General features: G+C 49.4%; 3 protein-coding genes across 11 annotated transcripts in view; 2 read left to right on the top strand and 1 right to left on the bottom strand.

Annotated features, from left to right (window-relative positions):
- The first annotated feature begins 1323 nt into the window (after nt 1-1323).
- Nucleotides 1324-7745, top strand: C14H8orf58 (chromosome 14 C8orf58 homolog). Of its 7 annotated transcripts, none has more exons than XM_078030895.1 (7): nt 1324-2723; nt 4503-4990; nt 5335-5475; nt 5614-5722; nt 5863-5975; nt 6168-6274; nt 6783-7745. In XM_078030895.1, the coding sequence occupies exons 2-7, from the start codon at nt 4685-4687 to the stop codon at nt 6913-6915; spliced, it is 909 nt and encodes a 302-aa protein (XP_077887021.1). In that variant the 5' UTR covers nt 1324-2723; nt 4503-4684; the 3' UTR covers nt 6916-7745. The 7 variants fall into 7 exon arrangements, with proteins under 7 accessions (XP_077887021.1, XP_077887019.1, XP_077887020.1 ...); XM_078030893.1 differs by lacking the exon at nt 1324-2723 and adding an exon at nt 2751-3415 and having other exon boundaries at nt 5869-5975; XM_078030894.1 differs by lacking the exon at nt 1324-2723 and adding an exon at nt 2753-3415 and having other exon boundaries at nt 5869-5975; nt 6171-6274.
- Nucleotides 7746-8348: 603 nt separating this feature from the next.
- Nucleotides 8349-23272, top strand: Ccar2 (cell cycle and apoptosis regulator 2). Of its 2 annotated transcripts, none has more exons than XM_005329316.5 (21): nt 8349-8505; nt 9367-9462; nt 9729-9820; nt 10210-10301; nt 10495-10609; nt 10834-10963; nt 11138-11234; nt 16617-16736; nt 17681-17903; nt 17988-18101; nt 18438-18601; nt 19034-19196; nt 19289-19519; nt 19628-19864; nt 20479-20623; nt 20734-20816; nt 21175-21321; nt 21468-21579; nt 21675-21863; nt 22013-22218; nt 22445-23272. In XM_005329316.5, the coding sequence occupies exons 2-21, from the start codon at nt 9405-9407 to the stop codon at nt 22487-22489; spliced, it is 2763 nt and encodes a 920-aa protein (XP_005329373.1). In that variant the 5' UTR covers nt 8349-8505; nt 9367-9404; the 3' UTR covers nt 22490-23272. The 2 variants fall into 2 exon arrangements, with proteins under 2 accessions (XP_005329373.1, XP_013215784.1); XM_013360330.4 differs by lacking the exon at nt 8349-8505 and adding an exon at nt 8868-9066.
- Bin3 (bridging integrator 3) overlaps nt 12064-23457 on the bottom strand; it is a 48325-nt gene continuing 36931 nt past the window's right edge. Inside the window, exon 10 of one of the 2 annotated variants that reach the window (XR_013430226.1) lies at nt 12064-14383. The gene's annotated coding sequence lies outside the window, so the exon portion shown is untranslated. Of the gene's footprint in view, nt 14384-19625; nt 21600-23457 lie in introns of those variants that run through there. The other variant, XR_013430225.1, reaches the window with a different exon arrangement.

Genomic DNA, 23457 nt, shown 5'->3' with positions numbered 1-23457 from the left:
TGAGTGCTAAGGGCTCTCTTGCTAACTTCAAAGAGGCAGCTGTGGGTGTGACCAGCGCTTGGGTATTGGGCAGGTGGAGGAGAGGGTGACTGTGAGTTGAATGCTCAGTTTACAACAGTGGCCTCTGGGCCTCCTGAGCAAACTCGGTTTGAACTTCACCTCAAGGCTAACGGAAGTGTTAAGCAGAAAGTGTGGGTTGAACTCTCAATATGGTTGGATCCCTCCTGTAACAAACTGTGTGGGTTAGAGGTGTCACAGGAGTGGAGGATGACAAGTGTGGAGAGGGGACACCTGAAAAGGGTGTATCCAGGGGATACAGGTGGGCTGTTGATTGCCACTGGGAAGCAGAGTGGGTCCAAGCTAAAACCCACCTCTGGCCCTTGTTCTTGTTGGCATCTGGCTCTCCTCCCAGGGGATCTGAAGGTTTCTTTTGTTTGTTTTGGGGTACCAGGGATTGAATCCAGGGGCACCAGGCCACTGAGCCACATCCCCAGCCCTATTTTGTATTTTACTTAGAGACAGGGTCTCACTGAGTTGCTTAGTGCCTTGCTTTTGCTGAGGCTGGCTTTGAACTTGAAATCCTCCTGCCTCAGCCTCCTGCACTGCTGGGATTACAGGCATGTACCACCACGCCCAGCTGGATCTGAAGGTTTTGATACCAGAGTCCTCTGCAGCCACAGGCACAGCCTGGAAGCAGACTCCTCTGGAAGATGCAGTTATTAGTCAAACCAGTTTGTCAGCAGACAAAGTTGGGGGCAGTCTCTGATTTTTACCCTTGCCCTTGTCCCCACCCCAAGCCAGCTGGCTGAGTACCCACTCCCTCTGACCCAGGCTGACCACTTGTGCTACAGTACTTTGTACTTCTCTCTGCATTTGGGACAATACATTCAGAAAGGACACATTTGACTTAGAAGTAGCTGAAGATGGTATCTAATACAACCCCCTTCAGACCGGCCTGGGAAAGTGGTGTTCACAAAGTTATACAGCCAGATAATTAGTGGCTAAAGACGTGCCAGGGACATTTTTAAGGCTCTAACTGCACTCTCACGGCACAGAGGTAGGGCATCCCTGTCATTCTTGTTCTACATGTGAAGAAACTGAGCACCCAGGACTCTACATGGTAAGGGGAGGGGCTGAGAATGGAATGGGAGCCTGCTTCTGGGGCTTCTGGCTTGCTGGGGGTGGGGTTGGGGAAGGGTTGATCCTCTGTCACCAGCGGCACCTTCCAGCCGCTGCTCCAGCCACTGCAGGCTACAGTGGGAGGTCAGGCCCCTTTGCCTCTCCAGGCTGGCAGGAGCTAGCTGCCTCCCCCTCTTGGCTTTGCCCTACCCCCACCCCACCCCCCAGGGCCCAGCTGAGCACTGAGCTTGCAGGAAACTCACTTCCTGAAGCTGGGGCTTCCCCACAGAAGAGAGGTGGAGGGATGAGGGCATGGCGGGCCAGCCTGATGGATGACTGCTGAGGCCACATTGTGTCCTAGGAACTTAGGGTAGCTGTTCAACTCATGATATGGGTAGCATCTCTTCTAGGTATATGATTCTGGTGGAGGAGGCAGGTCATACAGGGTCAAAGTGTTTTGGGATTGGAGCTGCCACAGCAGAAAACAAAGGGAAGGAAGTATGCGGGTTCCCCATGTCAGGTTGGGTCCCCATGAGGGCTGTGGCTTTTCCAAAATAGCCTAGTATCTGCACAGGGGGTGGGGCCATAGCCTGGAGGGGAGTGTAGTCGGGTGAGTGGGGGTTCTATGAGCCACACACAAAGCCTTGTGCTGAGACACTGCATTCCTGCTGGCTGGGCTTCCTGTTTCCAGATGCATTCCTGCCCCAGAGTCACCACGGAGACTGCTTGGAATCTGGCCCCACATTCTCCAAATTCAGAGCAAGATCTGGCAAAGGCACCCTCCCTTTACCTCCCCACTCTCACGTTGGAGGAAGGAAGCCACCTGGCCTGTGTGGGGTGTGGCACAGCTGGGGAATTTGATGCCTGCGCCTTCTTGGATTTGCAGAAGGCAGTTCTGCCAGGTTCAGCATCCTGTTTCCCTAGTATTTGGAGAAGAGGGATGGGGTTGGGATATCCAGAAGGATTGGGCCAGGAGGGGGCAGTCCAGCAGACCCATGGCTAGCAGGGGAGGGCCTGGCCTGAACATCAAGGTATTGAGAAATGACAAGTAATGGCGATTCAGGGAACTAGCTGTCATTTTGCATGCTGGGGGATTGCTTGTGGACCTCAGTTTCCTTATAAAATCAGAAAATCTGATCGTTTGTGCCTCTCTGATGAAGGCTCCAGCAGAGGATGTTCAGGATGGGTTCCTGGAAAGAGCAACGAGTAGAGGGTCCTCTCCCTCCTTGTTACCAGCCACTTTTTACAGTGGCTTGGGCTCCAGCCCCTCCCCCAGAGGCCCAGGTGCAAGTTTGCACGTCCGCCAGCTCCCTTATCTGCCTCCAGGGGATTTGAGTCCTCCTGACGTTTACCCCCACCCCCAACCCTACACCCTCCCCCAGGTGGGGATGTTTCCTTAGAAGCCACCTGCCTTCAGCTGGTCATCAGGCTGTCCCACCCTCAGCAGCTCCTTTTAGGTTGGGGGTTGGGAGTGGAATTCCACGGGCCCGATAGGAGTGGGGTGGGGACAGGGAAGCGGTCTTCAGGTCTGCTTGCAGGCTGCTCTTCCCCACACCCTGAAGATGCATCCTTCCCCAGCTCCCGGGCACTCAGATGAGAAAGAGGTACAGGGCCGGGTAGGGGGTTCAGATGGAGCCCAGGACACAGCGCTCTGCAGCTGCTGTGAAGGGTTTCCCGGGGCGCCGGAACCATTTCCCCTTCTTGGCGCCAGAACTCTGACAGGCTGAGAGACCTGTCCCCAAGTCGCACAGCTGGGAGTGCCAGGACGCCGGGCCCCGGTCAGCGCTCTTCCGTCTGCCAGCACGTGGGGCTCCATTTCCTTTCCGGCTCCTGTCCAGTGCTCCCCCCGCACCCCAGTCTGGGGCCGGAAGACAGAGCCCGCGTGTGGACCGGGGGCGGCGACCCCTGGCTGCGAGCCAGCCAGCGTCCTCGGGCGGGGCCGCGCCCCTCGAGGGACAGCGGCTCAGGGCCCTTGCCTTGGCCTCCGCCAGGATTGGGGGCGCGCAGTGGAGACACGGGGTGCTGGCCAGCCGCTTTCCAAAGGGCCAGCACTCCTCACGGCGCCGCGGCCGCCCTCGCACCTGCTCGTCCCGCCCAGGCCCGCCCCCTGCGGGGAGTGTCCGGCGGCCGCGCCCAGCTGGGTGGGGACGCGCGGGCTGAGCCGACCGATCGCGGTCGGGGACGCGCGGGGGACGCTCGGGTGGCTGCTCCGGCTGCAGCCCGGGCGCCGCGTCGGGCGGGGAGCGCGCCATGCTGGGCCGGCGGCGCGTCTTCGCGGTGGAGCCGCTCGGCCGGGGTGAGTCGCCCACCCAAGGGTCGCGGGGCCTCCTGCCCTGGTGCCGCCACCCACGCTCCGGTCGGGCCCCCAAGGGCAGCGCCCACCCGGCTGCACCCCACTCGCCACTCACTTTTGAGGAGCCGCAATGATTAGGCTAGGGTCGCCTTGCGCATTGGAGACGCTCGGGCGTCTGGGTCAACCAGCCACCACTTCCATCCCACCCACTTCCTCTGGGTCCATTTCCCTCTTTATTCCGCTCCTGGAGCCTTCTCCCACTCTGCGGAGGATGTCTGACTGCTGGGTCCCCTGCCCCAGCCAGCAGTTCCAAAAAGACCCTCTGTGGCTGCGAACCCCTCTCCAGAGGAGCAGTGCAGAGGTGGACTCCTGGCCCAGAGGGGCCGGGGTTGACGTCCAGCTCCGTCTAGGCAACCACAGGTTCTGCCCCCTTCCTACAGGGCGCCCAGATCCTAGAGGGCCTGGCCAGAGGTGACAATAAATGGATGCTAGTTTTCTTTCTTTCTCTTTTCTTTTAAGCGTTTCACAAAAAGGTAACTATTTCTCGCCTAAAAGAACAAAAGTCCCAAATGGTTAGAGCTGCTGTTATATTTATTGCTTTTCCACAAGAGCTCCTCAAGAGATTTCATCTTGCATCTTGTGCCTGATGCAGCAGGGGCTTCAGAGAGCAACGTGAACTCTAGACTTCACTCTTTGTGCCCTTTGCCTTCCCTGAGGCGGGCCACTGACTGTTCCCTCCTGTGGCTCCTACCTTAGGGACTTGGAGGTATTAGGTACCCCCTTTGGGGCCGGGGGAGACAAGAGATAGGCCATCTTAGGAGCTGACCCGGCATGATCTGAAAGGGCTTTGCCTACCACATGGCCCAAAGTATGGGTTCCTGGTTGCTGATAATTATTGTAGAGGGAACCCCATCCCAACATCTCCCAGGCAGAGTGCCTCATGTGTCTCAAAATGGTTAGGCTGTGACTTCCCTTGTCTTCCCTTCACCACTGGTCCAGGACACTCCGCCCCAGGAGAATGCTGTGGGTTGCTAGGAATGCTGGGGGTGTTGAGGGCAGCCTGCCAGACCTGATACTGAGTCTTCTGCAGATGGGGCTGGGAAGGACCTGGCATGCAGCTGTGTAGTGCCTGGAGTCACCAGTACCTACAGACGGATCCCGGATGCAGCTCATGGTTGCCCATCAGATACCCGGAAGGAAGAGGTTGAACTGAGAAATCTCAGAAGGCAAGTGCCACTTCTGAAACTGGCCTCCCGGGACTCAGGTGTAGAGATGGTGGTTGGGGACAGCCCCCTGGCTACCTTATCAGAACTTTCACAGGACTCTCTGAACCTTGAGCCAATGGGGAGCCCTGAGCACCTGGCCCTTGATGCCACAGAGCCCCCTGCCCAGCTGGGCCGGCTGCTGGCCAACCACAAGCTGGAGCAGGTGCTGGAGCGGTCCCGCCAGCTCCCCAGTGTGTCTGGAGACCATGGTTCCTTGAGCAAGCCGCAGTGTGGAGTGTCCCTTTTTGGAGCAGGAGAGCAAGAGACCACTGAGGCCGAAACTAAGCTAGAGGCAGGCCTGGAAGCAGAGGTGGTGAGTATCGACCTTGGGCTGGGTGAACAGTGGGGTGGAGACAACCCTGTCAAGTGGAACTTGCAGGGGCCCCCACCCACCTCTGGTTTTCCCTGGAGTTATCCCAGGGTGGGGCATTCTAAACGCCCCTAATTGATGGTTGTGTCATTGCTTCTTGTCTCACCCCACCCCCAGCTGTGTGTAGCCACCCCTGCAGAGGAGGTGGGCAGGTTTGGGTACCATGGGAGAAGCCAGTTTGGGTGTTGGTTCCTCTTTGTCCATTTGCTGGCTGAGCCCAGCCTGACTGCCCAGAGTGGGAGGCTCATTAAGTCTGAGAGTCTCCCCTACCTTGCTGTGTCCCACAGGTGCAGGGTGTAGATCCTGGATCTTGGGCCTGCCTCCCGGGGCAGGGTCTTCGATACCTAGAACACCTGTGCCTCGTGCTAGAGCAGATGGCGAGGCTCCAGCAACTCTACCTGCAGCTGCAGACCCAGAGACCCCTCGGGGTGAGTGAGCTGTGGGCAGGGTGGCCAGGCCTTGAGTCTGGGAGACTGAGTAGGGATAGGACCCCCTGGAACCATGACTGCTCTGAAAACAGCTTCGCCTTCTGATTAGGCCCTGACTGCCCATCTCTCCCATCCCAGAGTCTTGAAGAGGAGGAGTCAGCCCTGGTCCCTTTACCTTCACCTTCACCTACCCCAGTTAATGGGGTACAGGGGACAGGGGAGCTGCTAAGCCGGACAAAGGAGACAGGTGAAGGGGAATTGTGTTTCTCTCTTGTCCTGCCTGCTTTGTGTCCCTGCTCATGATCCCACCAGCAGACCCCCTGAACCTTAGATTGTTGGAGTGGCTTCCTGTTTCTGGCCCTGGGTAACCTGATTATATTTCTGAAGGGGCAGACGCAGCTTTATCCCAAAAGGTGGGAGTGCTCAGCATCAACCCTCCCAGGCTGACAGAGGCCCCAGTGGAACCAACTCACAGTTTTCTACTCTCCCAGGAACACAAGGTAGTGATGGATATAAGTAGGGCAGGTGGTGGGATGGAGTGGGTGAACTGGTGGGAATGGGTAGGCACCCAAAAGGCCAGAAACTTTGGGAAAATAACAGGATTCCTATGGAACAGGTGACTTGTCCTGCTCCAAGGAAAAGTTGGGATATATATGTGGGGAGGAGCTCTGTGGTTACCCCTTTCCCCTCAGCAGGATCTCTCCCACTGGGACAAGGTCAAGGTTCTCCTCAATCGGATCCGCTGGAGGAGCTCCCAACATCCTGAGCCCCCTGCCCCTCCTGATGGTTCTGACCCTAGGTGAGTCCTGTGCCCAATCTGGTTTAGGGGAGGCGGAGGATACTGATGAACCAGGATGTTGAGATTGTCTTTCTAGTTGTAATTTTTGTTCCTATGAAATTTGAGAGACATGGTGTCAAAGGAGTTTCTGGAATAAATAAAAGATAGTTAAAATGCCCCATTTATAGATGAGGAGATTGAAGACTGAGTGGGGTTGAGGGCAGTCATTTTTCCAAAGTTTCAGGGTGAGTCAGTGATAGAACCAGGAGCAGATTATGGAAAATATCCTCACCCAGCCCAGCAAGCCTTCACTCCTTAAAACGGAAGTTTAGGCGAGGGAGGTGGCCTAACTAGGGGGAGAGCAAGATGGAGGCTCCATCAAAGGACTCACTTTGGGTGAGGTCCTTCATACTTGGGGATTTATCTGACTAATTCTCCAGGGGGAAGAAAGCACCAATTTAACATCTCTGGGTTCCCTACAATAGCTAAATAGTGATATATTGACACTGGGACCATTGTTTTCTCCTAGCTTGTCTCCTTTTCTTTTCCATAGGATTGAGACCAGGGACCTCTCTGAAAGGCCTCAGTATCACCCCCACCGGAAGACCTTTATGCCATCATTAATGGTTAAGAAGCGACGAGGAAAAAACCTTTCTGTATAATGAGACCTCCTTGTGCATGGTGACTCTGGGTGGAGGGGATTTGCTGTGAAGTCTTCCTCACTCTGCATTGCCAGGGAGAGCTGTTGACTTGCCCTTCTCCAAGGCGAGGGCTGAGTCTGTATCTTCTGAGCAGCCTGGCAGAGGAACCCTGGTTCCTTGAGAGGCTCCAAGGTGCAGCACCTCCAGGGTTCCTTATCCCTGCCAGAAATCCCTCTGCTTAGACAATGTGAACTAACTTATTTATCAGATGTTCAAGGAGCATATTTGGCACAGTGATATCTGGACCCAGCATGGTGCAGATGTGTTTATGCATAACAATATGTACTTCTTTGTGGGACTATCAGTATTGTGAACTGGCTGGATTCAACCATCCCTACTGGAATCATATATCCAAAGCTTTCAGAGCGAGATAATTGTGGAAGGATGAAGTTGACCTTTCTTCTATAGTGGTCAGTTACTGAACTGGATTCCTGCTTTCCTCTTCATACCTGAATTGGCAGCTCTAGAACAGAGAAAGGCATTGTCCTGGCTGCCTCTGTATTGAGTCTTGCCCATTGGGCACAGCCCTTGAAGACCACATGAGGAATTAGGAGGCTCAGGACAACGTGCAGATCGGCAGAATAACCTTCAACGTCAATTCTCAGTTGCTCTGCTCCATATTAGCTTTTACCTGTCAGAGCTGAAACCAGAAGTCCATACTAGCTTTTAGACCTTGACAAAGTCTATTAACTTCTGAGCCACAACTTCCCATTTGGGTTAATGATGCCTGCTCTGCCTACCTCACAAGCTTGTTAAGAGGATAAAGTGAGATTAAACTGTCTCAAAGAGTACTGTGAATGTTAAGTGAATAAAGGGGAGGGGTATGGGTGCTGAGAGAGGCTGGAGTGGAGGGATAACGGGAGGACAGAGGTTGGGGGGGGACTGGGGGGGAATGGAATTGTTAATGGGGACTAGAATGGCCATTTTCCTGGCAAGATTTTGAGCAAATAATTTTAATGGTCTGTCAGATTTCATATGTAAAAATTAGGGCAGATTCCTGATCTCTTCACTTCCCAAGGTTATTATGGGAGTGTAGCCAGTGGAAGGGCAGGGATAGGGATGGGGCTTATTGGCTTGAGTAATAAGAATGTATCCTGTAAATGGCCACTGTCCAGGCAGACATCTTCTCCAGTGAAATGGACTGGTTCTCTTGCTACTGCCATTTGGGGGCTGCCAGAGTGAGGCTTGTGTGCGGGTGGTGTGTTGGGTCAGGGGAGCGTCCAGCTCCAGCTGCCTTTGGATTAGGAACCAATGCTCTGAAGCCTATTTTTCTAATGGGACATTTTAAACAAGGACACCACGAGGCGCGGCTTCCGAACGCGCATCCTATCCGAGGAGGCGCACTTCCGTTCCACAGTTGCAGCGGGATGGCAGGCGAACGTGGGGGAAGGGAGAGGTCGGTGGAGACGAGGGAGGGACCATATCCGGGAGAGTGGCAGCTTCCGACCAGTGGTCGCTCTTCCGGAGAGGCGCTTCCGGTGGCGGCGGCAGCAGTGGCTGTGGTGGTTCCGGGTGCCTTTGTCCCCCCGGTGTCGCGGCCCTGGCCCGCAGGTGGGTTGGGGGACCACCCACTGCCCCTCTGCCCTTTCGCCTCTCCTCAAGCGGAGGAGTTGCGGTGGCCCGGCGGCGAAGATGCACTGGACGCGGAAGGGGCTGAGTCCCCTCCGGACTGCAAACCCCGTCTCCCTGGCAACAGCCTCGGCCCTGGGGGCGGGCGGGAGGAGGAGAAACCGCGCGCCTTCGTCCTCCCACGGTGGCCTCTCCGCGGTCAGGCCCAGGAGGCCGTGCGCTGTTGGCTGCTGAGGCCAGAGCAAAGGACCACGGAGCCCGGGAGCAGGAAAGCGGCGTTCAGGCCGATTCGCGTTGGGCCGCTGGGAGAGCTCCCTTCACGCCAGCGGGTCGGGGGAACAACGGGCTAGGCTTCCGGGGAGAGGGCCCGTACCACCTCGCGGGCACCGGCCGCCTCCATTTTTCCGGGTCCTGCGTGGAGCGTTTTGGCATGTTTTTGAATGAATGAATGTCATCGGAGCTCTTCCCAGCCTCCTACTCCGTCCGCCTCTTAGGGGGTTGCATGGCATAGTGAGAAGAGTGCTAAGTTGTTGGGAGACCTGGGTGAGAGTCCCGGTTTTGTGGCCTGGGCCAAGTCCTCTGATCTCTCTGAGCTCCAGTTTCCTTTTCTGTAAAACAGCATGTCAGTATCACGCAACCACTAGGTTACTGTGAGGGCAGAACGGAATAATGTAATTTCTTATTTCATTTCCTGCTCTTCATGGTCTCCAACAAATTTTTCCATTCTCAGTACCCATCTCTTCACCTTTCTTAAGGTTCTTACTTCTTTAAGATTTTCCACTTGTCTGGGGATAGACAGAAATCTTTCATGTGAGCATTTAACTTCTTTTTTTCTGATTGAAGGTTTTTCCCCAAGACTCTGAAAGAGGACAGCATTCCCAATGTCCCAGTTTAAGCGCCAGCGGATCAACCCACTTCCAGGGGGACGCAACTTCTCAGGTGATCACTCTTGTCCCTACCTGACCTCCTAGTAGGATGTGCTCTGCAGTTAGTTTACAAAACTCTGGCTCTTGGGATTTCCCAGGTGTGAAGCAACTAGCTATTAATGTTTCTTAGGAAATGAGATGACCACAGTGGTTGCCAGTGAAACCCTCAGGAGGAGCTGGTTGGAGCTACTTTGCTCTCCTTTACCCATATCTTCTAGTTGTCTCTAATGCTTAACGTGGTAGGTGCGGTTCCTGGAGGTTGCTTCTCTGTCCCTGTAGGCGCGGCTTCAACATCTCTTTTGGGCCCTCCTCCTGGTTTGCTTACTCCTCCTGTGGCCACAGACCTGTCCCAAAGTGCCAGGCACCTTCAGGTAGGTTGGGCATCCTTTCTAATGAGTTTCAGCCCTTGGGACTACCCCAGCATGGGGATGCCTGATATTCTTTCATTTCTTATATTGTAATGGTCAGCATTTCTGACTCTTGTCTTGGTAGTGGGCTGTATGGGGTGACTAGATACCCCTCAGACTGGGGAGTCAGTTTCTGAGTCCAGGGAAATCTTGGGATTAAAGAGCTGGAAGTCCTAGAAGCAGTTTGTAACCCATCTTTCCTCACCATAGAAAGTTTATGTCTGCTCTATGTTTGCTTCCATATGAATCTCCATGCTGAGCTGGGGTGTGGATAGAGGGGAGACCCTAGTGGCAGAGCATAATTTTATTCAGGTTGCTTCCTATTAATTTTAACCTGCCCTCTTCTCTTGCAGAGTGGAGAAAAGCAGCGGGTTTTCACTGGCATTGTTACCAGTTTGCATGACTACTTTGGGGTGGTGGATGAAGAGGTCTTTTTTCAGCTAAGGTAGGCTTGAGGCTAGTCTCTTGCTGAATTGCTTATGGATTCAGTTATGTCACCATGCTGGTGGGGCCCCTCTCTAAAGCCATTGCACTGTTGTTTTAAGCCATTGCTTTTGTTTTAAAGTAAGAACTCTTGATGGAATGGGCTACATGGGGGCAGGTAGGGTGGCTGGACCAGGTTCTCTCTGTGTTGGCAGTGTGGTAAAAGGCCGGCTGCCCCAACTGGGTGAGAAGGTGCTGGTGAAGGCTGCATACAACCCAGGCCAGGCAGTGCCCTGGAATGCTGTCAAGGTGCAAACGCTCTCCAACCAGGTATTCATCTCTCTTCAGCATTTGCACTGTAAAGGGGAGTGGGAAAGGAAGGGAGGGGTTTGGGGGAAGGGGAAGTGGCAGAGGGGAGGGAGAGAAGCCTCTGTGCCCAGTTACCTGGGCAGAAACCTTACTTTTGTCGAGGGGGGGGGTGGGACTGTATCTTTCCAAGGTAGTGAACGCTTCAACTCTGGGATCCCCTCAATTTCCTGGCAACTGTCCTGCAGCCCCTGCTGAAGTCCCCAGCACCTCCTCTTCTGCATGTGGCAGCCCTGGGCCAGAAGCAAGGGATCCTGGGAGCTCAGCCTCAGTTGATCTTTCAGCCTCACCGGATTCCCCCGCTCTTTCCTCAGAAGCGTGAGTATCAGAGACACAAATATTGGGGTATGGCTGTTTGGGGTGCTCTGGATGAATGGACTTGTAACTTTCAGACTGCTGCTCTCAGAATAAAAATGGGTGCTTTTGTGCATTGGAAGAAAGGGAGGGGAAAACTAGACAGTTTTTAAGTCACTGGCCATTTTCTATCTATAGCTCTGAGTCTCTTCCAAACATCCCACACACTTCACCTGAGCCACCTGAACAGATTTCCTGCTCGGGGCCCTCATGGACGACTGGATCAGGGCCGAAGGTAAGATGACTATCAGGACAAATATTTCATTATATTTCTGATAGGAGCAATATCCCCCCCCCCCTTTTTTTTTGCCAACTGTTGATACTAAATTCTTTCTGCAGCTGGGTCCTAGTCCTTTTTCTCTTAAATAGGCAGATACAAGGAGATTTATATGTACATATAAATTGTGGGACTTTATATACAGAGTTAGCAAACCAGGGATTTGATATGTTCTTTTTTCCTTTTTTTTTTAGCTTCTAATATTCTTTTTATTTCCTACATTTAATTTTTTTTTTGGTTACAGATGGACACAATACCTTTATTTTATTATTTTATTTATTTATTTTTATGTGGTACTAAGGATCAAACCCAGTACCTCACACATGCCATGCAAGTGCTCTACCACTGAGCCACAACTCCAGCCCTCACATATTTTCTGTTGGTGCCTCATAGTGCATATTGATGAGATTTGTTATTATGCATTACAGTGATGGAATTTGTTACTTATTTGTACATGCACACAATATAAGTAATTTTTGAAATGTCACGTTGAAATACTTTTTTCTTTTTTGATAATGGGGATTGAACCCAGGAGTTTCTACCTCTGAGTCCCAGTCCTCTCTGTACCCCCTCTTTCTGAATTTTATTTTGAGACAGAGTCATACAGAATTACCCAAGATAGTTTGAGATCCTTCTGTCTCAGCCTCCCGAGCACCTGGGATTACAGCTTGTGCCACTGTGCCCGGCTTGAAATAGTTCTTAAATATATAATTTTTCTTTTATTTCTAGTTCCCATAATTGAGATATTAGGGATTGTTTCAAGAAAATAATAACATGTCCAAAAAAGTAACATTGCAGTGTATATTTTAATTTGTACTTTAAAACATATGCTTTTTTTATGCACGACACTTAGGTGAGTGTGGTGTTGCACTGTCAGGTTGCATTCTGCATGTGAGTGGACATGCGGACAGACAGTTTTCTTGGTCATGTGGGAATCAAGCATGGTTGATTGGGGTCCTTGGAGCTTCCTAGTGATTGTTATCTGTGAGCTTTAGGGAGTATACCAGCCGTGTGATGTCTCTCCCCTCTTTGGTTCACATGCTCCTAATCTTAATCTCCCTGAGAGTTTTTCTTAACTTTTTTTTTTGATAATTTTTTTTTTTAGTTGTAGATGGACACAATACCTTCACTTATTTTTATATGGTGCTGTGGATTGAACTCAGTGCCTCACATGTGCCAGGCAAGCGCTCTACCACTGAACTACAACCCCAGGCCTTAATTTTTTAATAACAGAAAATTTCAGTGTATGCAAAGCAAATGGAAAGATATGAATTCTAATATATCTGTTATCCCACTTCAAATATCAGCATCTGCCCTTATCCTTACTTCTCCCTTCATCTAGCTGTTTCGTCCTACTTGATTCGGGTGTTTTTTTTGGGGTGGGGAGGTGGTTACTGGAAATTTCTTTTTTTAAGAGAGAGGAGGGCGGGGGAGAGAGAGAGAGAGAATTTATTTATTTATCTTAGTTTTTCGGCGGACACAACATCTCTGTTGGTATGTGGTGCTGAGAATCGAACCCTGGCCGCACACATGCCAGGTGACCGAGCTACCGCTTGAGCCACGTCCCCAGCCTGGTTACTGGAAATTGAATGCAGGGATTCTTGGTCACTGAGCCACATCTGCAGCTCTTTTTTTTGAGACAGGGTCTCACTAAGTTGCTTAGGCCCTTGCTAAATTGCTGAGGCTGGCCTTGTATTGTGATCCTCCTATCTCAGCTTTCTGAGTTGCTGGGATTGTAGGTGTGCGCCATCATACCGGTGTCTTTTTTTTTTCTTTTTGAAGTAAAAATTTTAAGGTGAAATTTATATAGACTGAAATATATAAATCTTAACTGGAAAATTTTGATAAGTGAAAAATCCTATGTAACCCTCCCTCTAGTAAGATCACTGCAGAAAGTTCCTTCATGTTGGGTTCTCATTTGCTTTGAGAACTATACAGGGAAAGGAACACTCTTCCAGATGCCCGTAGACCAGTATGTGGAAAGAGCTGTCAGAGTTGACCAGTGTGCACATTTTGAGGAGTATGGTGTAGCTCTAGGAAGAAGCTAAGGCAAAGTGATATAGCCAGTCCCTATGCAAAAGCTTGGCTTATTCTCTTAGGATAGGTCATTGTGAATTTTAAGTAGGAGCCAGCTTTATCTAGGATTGTTTTCCATATCATCTCTGCTATTGAACCTTTTGTCCCACTCTCAAGTCGCTGAGAATACACCCACACTTCTTATCTTCTGGTCTTCAAGTTTCCAGGGACCTTCCATCTTGCCTTTTTGTGAACTTATTAAAAAAGCCTTCATAGGTTTTCATTGTATGATCATATCAGGTGCCTTTGGGCATAATGTAGTTTGGGTGGCAATCAATGACTGTTGTGGACTTGCTGCTTTTGGTTTAAATTCAGGCTTTGGGCTGGGGTTCTGGCACAGTGGTAGGGTGTTTGCCTGGCATGTGTGAAACCCTGGGTTTGAGTCTCAGCACCACATATAAATAAATAAATAAAAATATTGCGTTCATCTACAACTAAAAATATTTTAAAAAAATAAATTTAGGCTTTTTGTGCAGTCACGTGTATTTGATTGTCCTGGACATGCCAAGCCCTGTGCAATGCTTGTGCATGGTGCTTCAATGTCATAACTCCTGGAGATTGGAGTTATCCCTTGGAGAGAGGTACCACCAGCTGTCAGGGGTGAGAATGTGCAGAGTAGGAAGATGGCTAGTAAGAATTTGTAACTTTGAAGGAACATCAGTTTGTAAAGGACTCGATCACATTAGCATTTTGTGTGGAAGCCAAGCTTTATGTTGAATCCTAGGCTTTGGGATGGAGGGAACATTGGACTACTCCTGCTGAGCTGCTGACGTCTTTTAGACAGGCTGGGCTTCTGTTGTTGCTGCTACTGACATGTCTTCCACTGGCTCTGCATTATGACTTGTTCCTGACCATTCACAGAAAAGGGAGAAAACTGTGGCAGCTGAGCTCATAGAATCCAGTGGAACATGTAGTTTAGGTAGAGCTGGACAGCATTTACTGAAGAGCTCACTTCAGTCCTGGGTGAGCTGAAGAGATGTGTCAGAATGAGTCTGGAATGGTTCTGTTAGAAACGTGGAAACACTGATGTCCTGTAAAGTGGAGAAGAAGGTGCTTTTGACAAATAAAGATGCTCCTGAACAGTGAAGTGACCCAGGCAAACACAAGAGAACAAAAACTTTATGTTAAATATAACCAGCTTTGTTACTTGGATGTGAAGACCAGGAAAATGACCCAGGCAGGTAAAAGGAAAGAACAAAAACCTTCTGGAGGCACATGTAATCAACTCAGTTACCTAGGCTCAAAGAATTGCTAGTTGTTTCTCTCTTGTGACAATGGATATTTTTTCCTTCTCAATCTGGTATTTTATAATGAATGGTCCAAAGGTTTTTTTGTCCACTTGTTTTTAATGTACCCCATACTAAGTGATTATGATAATGTCTGAGATGATATCATAAGTGATACTGTAATAAGCAATTAAAAACATATTAAGTAGTACATACTGTGATATCAGTGTTAAAAGGTTCTTGTCTTCTCTTTAAAAACCTGTTAAAAGGTAGGTATTAAAGAACTTTAGAAAGTAGAAAATATTTTTTATTTGTCTTTTTAAAAAATTTATTTAAAAAAAACTTTGTTATATGACAACAGAATGCATTATAATAAATATTACACATATAGAGCACAATTTTTTATATCTCTGGTTGTACACAAAGTAGAGTCACATCCTTCTTGTCTTAACATGTACTTAGGGTAGAAAATATTTTTGAAAATGAAAAATCACTTAATGCTACTTTTTCTGTGACCTTTTCTAGTTTTTATCTGCATATGTGTATACTCCACTATATAAATATATATATATATATATATATATATATATATATATATATATTTTTTTTTTTTTTTTTAAAGAGAGAGTGAGAGAGAGGGGGACAGGGAGAGAGAATTTTAATATTTATTTATTTTTTCTTAGTTCTCGGCGGGCACAATATCTTTGTCTGTATGTGGTGCTGAGGATCGAACCCAGGCAGCACGCATGCCAGGCGAGCACGCTACCACTTGAGCCACATCCCCAGCCCCCACAATATATTTTTTTAATAGAATTTTTTTTTTAGAGAGAGAGAGAGAGAGAATTTTAATATTTATTTATTTTTTTAGTTTTCAGCAGACACAACATCTTTGTATGTGGTGCTGAGGATCGAACCCGGGCCGCACGCATGCCAGGCGAGTGTGCTGCCGCTTGAGCCAAATCCCCAGTCCCTATACTCCACAATATTAAGTTTAGATTATTTTTGTGTATCTTAAACCTTTTTTTCCATATTGTAGTATAATTCTCATGATTGTTTTAGTGACTGGTTACTGTTTACTTACTATAAAAACTGGGTGTTCCTGGGTTTGTACTTTCCTCACTCTCAGTTTATGTTGCTTGATGTTTTTCCAATGTATGTGACCTTTTTTTGGCCTTTTTCTTTTTTTATGGTGCTGGGGATTGAACCCAGGGCCTTATACATGCTGGGCAAGTGCTGTACCACTGTGCTACATCCTCAGCCCCTTTTTTCTTTTTTTTTCCAGTAAACTTCCTTTGGATAGATTTTTAAGAGTGGGATTGTTGGAGCAAAGGGTTTGAGTATTTTTATCACATTAATGTGTACTAATGAGGGCTTATTGTCTAATAAGATTTACTTAATAGAATGTATATCATGGTAAAGTGTGTCTCTTGTTTTTAAAAAAAATCAGTTAAATTCTTTTTTTTTCTTTTTTTGTATTAGGGATTGAACCTAGGGGTATTTAATCACTTAGCCATATCCCTAGACCTTTTTATTTTGAGACAGGGTGTCTCTAAGTTGCTTAGGGCCTTGCTTAGTTGCTAAGGCTGGCTTTAAACTTGTTGTGATCCTCCTGAGCTGCAGAGATTATAGGTGTGCACAACCATACCTGGCAAATTCTTTTTTTCTCATTTCAAAAAAATAACATGTTAACTGTAGGTGATAAAAAGTTCAGAAAAATATCAGAAATTATTCACAAACCTATTAAAAGCATCCATCAATAATATTTTATTTCAGTATATAAAAGCTTTTGCATATTTGAGCCTACTGTATATGGACTATGCTTTTTGCTTAACCCATGAATGTTTTTCTGTGTTAAGAGAGTAATATCTTTGTAGCATATTGACATGATTGTTAGTATGGCTTCTTTATCTATTTCTTTGATGTTGGGGATTCAGAATGGAGTAGCTGATGTTTCCAGTTCTTTCTTTTTAGATCAGTATGTATTGAATTCGTATGTAACAATGTAATTTCTTACTTCTGGTAATGGATCAACCTCCAGTGATGACTATGACTCCAAGAAACGCAAACAGCGGGCTGGTGGAGAGCCTTGGGGTGCTAAGAAACCAAGGCATGACCTGCCGCCTTACCGGGTTCATCTTACTCCCTATACTGTGGACAGGTGAGTGGCAAGGCTTGGGGGTGGGCTGAGACTTGTCACAGGTAACACTTTCTAGGGTAAATGAGATAAGGTCCCTGCAAGCACATGAGTGCTTTTACAGCTTTTTAAAAAAACAAATCAGTGTAAACCTATTGTATGTACTGTTTGATACTTTGCTTTTTCATTTGATATTTTGTCTTAGAATTTATTCTCTATTAACATTAGATTATTCTCATTCTTTTTAGCAGTATATATAGCATCCCATTAAATGGATGTATTTAACTAGCACTACATATGTAGCCTATTTTTCTTAAGTATTATAAACATACTTCTGCATACATGTAGGTGCACAGTGTAAGTGTCCTGTTAATTCCTCAGAATGGAGTAGCTGGCTTAAAGGGTTTAATTTCAACCTTTGATAGCTATTGCCAGTTCTCTCAAAGAGACTGTCTATTTACCCTCTTCAACAGACCATGAAGGACTTGTTTCCCTTGCTTTTCCCAATACTGAATTAGCAGACTTTTTCATCTTTTTATTTCATAGGTGAAAAATTACATTCTGATTTGCATTTTTTAATTATAAGTTAGATTGTGCATATTTTAATGGGCTTTTAAGTCGTAGGTGTTTCTTTTTCTGTGAAATACCTGTTGATGTCAGTTTTCCCAGTTTTCTCTTAGGTGTTTGAACTTCTTGTTATTGATTTGTGAGTGCCTTTTCTATTAAGACCATGACCATTTCTCTGTCATGTTCTATGAGTGTTTTTCCTTTTCCAGTTTTGCCATAGGGAGACTGTAAATCAAGTAGTCACATCTGATCCATCATCACCTGTTGAGAGGTGCCTACTTAGAAAGTCCTTATTTCCCAAACTGAAAAATAAATTGCCCTTTTTTTTAGTCTTTTATAATTTCATTTTTGAATGTTTTAGTCTTCACTCAGGTCTGAATTCCCCTGCTGTCTTCCTCCAGCCCCATCTGTGACTTCCTAGAACTCCAGCGCCGTTACCGCAGCCTTCTGGTCCCCTCAGATTTTCTGTCCGTGCATCTGAGCTGGCTGTCAGCCTTCCCTCTGAGCCAGCCCTTTTCCCTCCATCATCCAAGCCGGATCCAGGTCTCTGCAGAAAAGGAGGCAGCTCCAGATACTGGTGCTGAGCCCAGCCCTGCAGACAGTGACCCTGCTTATAGTTCCAAGGTCAGTTGGCTGGGCTTCTGTGGCTTTGTCACATTGCCGGAGTTGGAAGGTGGCTCTGAGTGTATCTTGGGCCTTTTTACACAGGTACTGCTGCTCTCCTCCCCGGGCCTGGAGGAGCTGTATCGTTGCTGCATGCTCTTTGTGGATGACATGGCTGAGCCAAGGGAGACGCCAGAACATCCTCTGAAGCAGATAAAGGTAAGAGCTGGGGTGCAGGAGGCAAGATGCAGTCACTGATAATGTCCAGTGCCTGTCACATTTTTAGAGGTTGGCTTCTGTTCAGTAATATGTAGAAACGCAGCGTTGCAGAGCAGAAGTGCCCTTGTTGTACACAGGAGGAAAATACAGCTCAGAGATGTTCCTACTCGTTAGAAGGCATTAGGTGGTTGGTCCGTGTCAGTGGCTAGAGGGCCCTTGGGTGGTGGGCTTCACCACTTCTGCTGCCTTTGTTTTTTGATTGGTGGCAGTCTCTCCTCACTGTTGCAGAAGGCACAGGCCATGTGGGTTTCTTTTGTATCCCTAATCTCTTTGCAGTTTTTGCTGGGTCGGAAAGAAGAAGAGGCAGTGCTGGTTGGGGGTGAGTGGTCTCCTTCCCTGGATGGCCTCGACCCTCAGGCTGACCCGCAGGTGCTGGTGCGCACAGCCATCCGCTGTGCGCAAGCCCAGACTGGGATTGACTTGAGCACCTGCACCAAGTGGTGAGTGGCCGTCCCCAAGTGTGGCCAGCTCGCTGTGGGGAGAGTCTGTTTAGAAGATCTGGCCTTTGCCCTCTGGCCTGCCAGCTTTCTTCTGTGCCCAGTCATAACTCATGCCACCCCCAGCTACTCACAGATGGACACTGGGGTCCTGAGCATGACCAAGGGTTATGGGGTACTAGAGGTCAGCTGACCCCCAAGCTGTACCTGGCAATCCTTGTTGCCTTAGCTCCGGCACAGCAGCTGTCCATCATCTCCCTGTTGCTCGCTGTTCTTGAGGACTTGGTCTGTATCATGTGTTTGTCCTTTCACAGCTCGCCGTCCAGTATGTGCTTGGTCTGTGCTGGCAGGAAACACAGGCATTTTGTGAGCCTGGCATCTGCCTGAATGTGTTGATTGGGGCTTAGGGCTTCCTTTTCCTTTTGCTGTGAGCAGGTGGCGCTTTGCTGAGTTTCAGTACCTGCAGCCGGGACCGCCCCGGAGGCTGCATACAGTGGTGGTGTACCTGCCAGACGTCTGGACCATAATGCCCACTTTGGAGGAGTGGGAGGCCCTGTGCCAGCAGAAAGCCACAGAGGCAGCTCCCCCAACCCAGGAGGTACCAGAGATAAGGCTGAGCCTTAGGAAGACGCAGAAAGTAGGTACCCTGACACTGAGACCCTGAGGGTCACATCTTGGCTATGGTTACAGGAAGCAGAGCCTACTGAACAGGCCCCTGATGCCTCGGAGCAAGCAGCAGATACTTCTAAACAGAATGCGGAGACTCCAGAGGCCACTGCACAACAAGAAATAGACACTGATCTCCCAGAGGCCCCTCCACCCCCTCTAGAACCTGCTGTCATGGCACGTCCTGGCTGTGTAAACCTCTCCCTCCATGGGATTGTGGAGGATCGGAGGCCAAAAGAAAGGATTTCTTTTGAGGCAGGTGTAGGAGTTTCAGGGGGCTGTGGGTAGGGTGCAGGCTGTGGCAGTGTGGCATATTCCTTTTTCACCTGATGCTCACAGGGTTCTGCCACCCCTTCTAAATAGGTGATGGTGTTGGCTGAGCTGTTTCTGGAGATGCTGCAGAGGGATTTTGGCTATAAGATTTATAAAATGCTACTGAGCCTTCCTGAAAAGGTTGTGACCCCCCCTGAAACTGAGAAGGAGGAGGTGGCCAAAGAGGAAGCGGCCAAGGAGGAGGAAGCGGCCAAGGAAGAGGTGGCCAAGGAGTCCAAGGATGAGGTACAGAATGAGGGCACGGCTGCCGAGTCAGACACCCCGCTGGTAAGTACCTTCGTCAGCCCTGGCTGGGCTGAGGACCACACATAGTGATAATGATTATTGTGATCTGAGTCCCTCACTTGTGCCAGGCATCGTCTATGTACTTCCCATGTCCCATTTCACTCGTGCTCCCTCACAGTGCATACTTCTTGGAAGCCTGGGATAGACTGAGGCCCAGAGAGATTACTCTCATACCACATAGTTAAGCAGTGGCACACATGGGGTGAGGGAGGTGGCAGAGAAGCGGAGAGGGAAGCATGGCTGACGTATCATGATGGCATGAAGTCTCAGTCACAAAGAAGGCCTGGGAGAGCAGAGGAGGTTGGATTGCCTTATGGTTAGCTGGATGGACTTTTCACCATTTTTATAATGCAAGTCTACTTCTTGCCCAGATGCTCTCAAGTATACATAATTTTATCTAGGACTAGGTTGTCTCCTGAAGAGAACCTGGGTGTCTAGAAGTGCCTCTGTTGTGCTCTGGATCCTGTGTCATTCAATTAAACACCTACAGGCTCTAACATAGTGCCTGGCACAGAGTTGATCCTCAGATGTTAGCCATTATTATTAGTATTACAGGAATTAGTTCCTTCTCCTCATCACCTTGTCTGCTTCTCTAGAAGGAGGATGGGCTTTTGCCCAAACCACCCTCTTCTGGGGGAGAGGAGGAAGAGAAGACCCGGGGTGAGACATCTGAGGACCTGTGTGAGATGGCCCTGGACCCAGAGCTGCTACTTCTGAGGGATGATGGGGAGGAGGAGTTTGGTATGTCCAGTGGGGAGCAGATTACGGTCCTCAGGTGGTGTCTGTCTCTTAGGGCTGTGGGGCAAGTGTGGGCCACCATGGGCTCCCTGTTAACTTGGGTTTTTTTGTAGCAGGAGCAAAGCTAGAGGACTCGGAAGTCCGGTCTGTTGCCTCAAACCAGTCAGAGATGGAATTCTCCTCACTTCAGGACATGGTGAGACCTTTTTTTTTTTTTTTTCTTAGTTTTTGTGGTGGGAAGCTTGGCAATACCTCTGATAGGCATACCTCACCTGGGAGGCTACCAGTGACTTTTCCCTTGATAGACAAGAAGCAAAATGTGATTCTTGATTCATGGGGATTATTTCATTTTCCCTGTTGGGGGAGATGAGAGGGATCTGACCTGGGAGCACACCAGTTTCTTTTTGGGAAAGTGCCCCACAGAGGCCTGGAACCTTCAGCTGTAAGGCTGCTTGGTACTGTCATTCAGGCTGCTTGCTGTAAAGAGGGTGTGTCCTGGGCCATTTAGTCACTGAGATCTGTCAGTAAAGCTGTTCATCTGTTTTCCTTTACAGCCCAAGGAGCTGGACCCATCTGCTGTGCTTCCCTTGGACTGTCTTCTAGCTTTTGTATTCTTTGATGCCAACTGGTGTGGCTACTTGCACCGGCGAGACTTGGAGAGGGTCCTTCTTACCCTGGGAATTCGGCTCAGTGCAGAGCAGGTAACTTCTCTTCTGCCCCATCTTTCTGTCTTTTCTGGATGGCCTCCTAATATGCACAGGCCTACAATGAGCTTCTAGGTCCTTGTTCCTCTCTTTGGGGCAGGGTTCACACTGTCTGACCAGCAGGTGTTTGGTGTTTTCTGTAGGCCAAGCAGCTGGTCAGTAGGGTGGTGACGCAAAACATTTGCCAGTACCGGAGCCTTCAGTACAGCCGCCCAGAGGTGGTGGACGGTGGGCTTCCTGAGGACGTGCTCTTTGGTATGTCCTGTGCTATGCACCTGTGGGAAAAGGGATAGGGTAGGTTGCCTTTTCCTCCTGAGATTTCATGAGATTTTTTTCATGGCCCTTTCTAGGAAACCTGGATCTGTTGCCTCCTTCTGGGAAGAGTGCAAAGCCAGGTGCTGCTCCCACGGAACACAAAGGCCTGGTGCCCCATAATGGCAGCCTGATCAATGTGGGGAGCCTGCTGCAACGTGCAGAACAGCAGGACAGTGGCCGGCTCTACCTAGAAAACAAGATTCATACACTGGAACTGAAGCTGGGTGAGTGGTCTAGAGGCTGTGGGGCTTGTCGTGGGTGGGATGTGAGAGTGGGTATCCCCAGGGACTAGGGTGACACCACTCTGTAGGCTTTAGATCCTTGCCCTGTGCTTCACCTGAGTCCATCCGGTGTGTCTTTCCACATTGCACAGAGGAGAGCCATCACCGTTTCTCAGCCACTGAAGTGACGAATAAGACACTGGCAGCGGAGATGCAGGAGCTGCGGGCCCGGCTGACTGAGGCGGAGGAGACAGCTCGGGCAGCTGAACGGCAGAAGAGCCAGCTTCAGCGGCTGCTGCAGGAGTTCCGCAGGCGCCTGACCCCGCTGCAGCTTGAGATGCAGCGGATGGTTGAAAAGGTGAGTGGGGTGTGTGGGGTGACTGCAGCTCCTCTTGGTGGAGCTCCCAAAGCCCCAGAGAACAGTTGGCTGCCATGTCCAGTGCTTTCTGTCCCTTCTCAGATTCTGTCATCTCCATCCTCCATCCACTAGTTTCTTTGGGAACCTAGCAGCATGTAGCCCAGAGGCTCCCAGCAGTAAGTGGTTAGCTGTCCTCTGATGTCATCTGTTCTCTGTGCTCATATAGGCCGATAGCTGGGTAGAGAAGGAAGAGCCGGCACCTAGCAACTGAGGGACTTTGCCCAGGAGTGGCTGTCCTGTGAGGTCAGCGATGGAGCCTGATGACGTTAAAGCCCTTTTGGTACCAGAAAGCCACTGGAGCAAGGCCTGGGAGCCACAGGCAGGGGTGGCTGAGCCCTGTGCTCAGCCTCTGCAGGGGATGTCAAGCCATCAGGGTGGGGTCTGTGCTTTGTGGGTGGAAGTTTGAGGAACCCCAATTCCAGCTACAACTAAATATAACATCTTTTGCACCCCTAGAATGTCATTTTGCCCTCAACCTTGGAATTTCTCCCAGGGCCCTTGTAGTATTGTGCTGTCTCCTGTCCTCTTCCAGATTAGAGTGAGACAGGGGAGGAAAAGGCTTTTCGAGCCTGTGACAAGGTCTGATGCTAGTACACTGAAGGAACAGACGTGGAGTCTGGTGGGGGCTAAGAAACCCTTCCTTTGGATGGCACAAGTCCTATAGGTTCCAGGCGCAGACTCCTGGGGGGCTCTGGTGGCCGTGGGAATGGAGTCTAAGCTAGAAAGCTCTCGGTGTTGGGCCGAGGGTGCCAATAGAACACTGTGTTCCAGCCACCCCAGACTCTCCAGAAGAAACCAGCACCTCCTTCCCCGGCTCCTGTGTTCAGAATGTGGTATTGGCTCTGGCCCAGCCTTTTTCCCTGATACCCATAATTCTCGCCTCTTTCCATAATCCGTGGTTTCAGTTTGACTTTGTATATAAAGTTGTTGGTTTTTTTTTTTTGTTTTTTTTTTTGGCTTTTTGTTTTTTAAATAAACCAAAGTCAAAAACAAACCAGTGTGTTCTCCTAGCTCTCCCCGTTCCTTTTCTGGGCTGCCTGGTGCCCTCCCAGCCTCCTGGCCCTAAGCCAGTGTATGCACCCTGGCAGTTCTTTCCAGAAGGTGGAAAGCCTGAACCTTTGCACCCTAGGCTGCCTGCCTGCTGGAATCAGGCAGAGGCCCTCTGCCAAGTGGGCAGGA

This window comes from Ictidomys tridecemlineatus, chromosome 14 (genome assembly GCF_052094955.1).
Source record: "Ictidomys tridecemlineatus isolate mIctTri1 chromosome 14, mIctTri1.hap1, whole genome shotgun sequence".
Classification (NCBI taxonomy): Eukaryota; Metazoa; Chordata; class Mammalia; order Rodentia; family Sciuridae; genus Ictidomys; species Ictidomys tridecemlineatus.
This window is presented reverse-complemented; position numbering and strand designations above follow the sequence as displayed.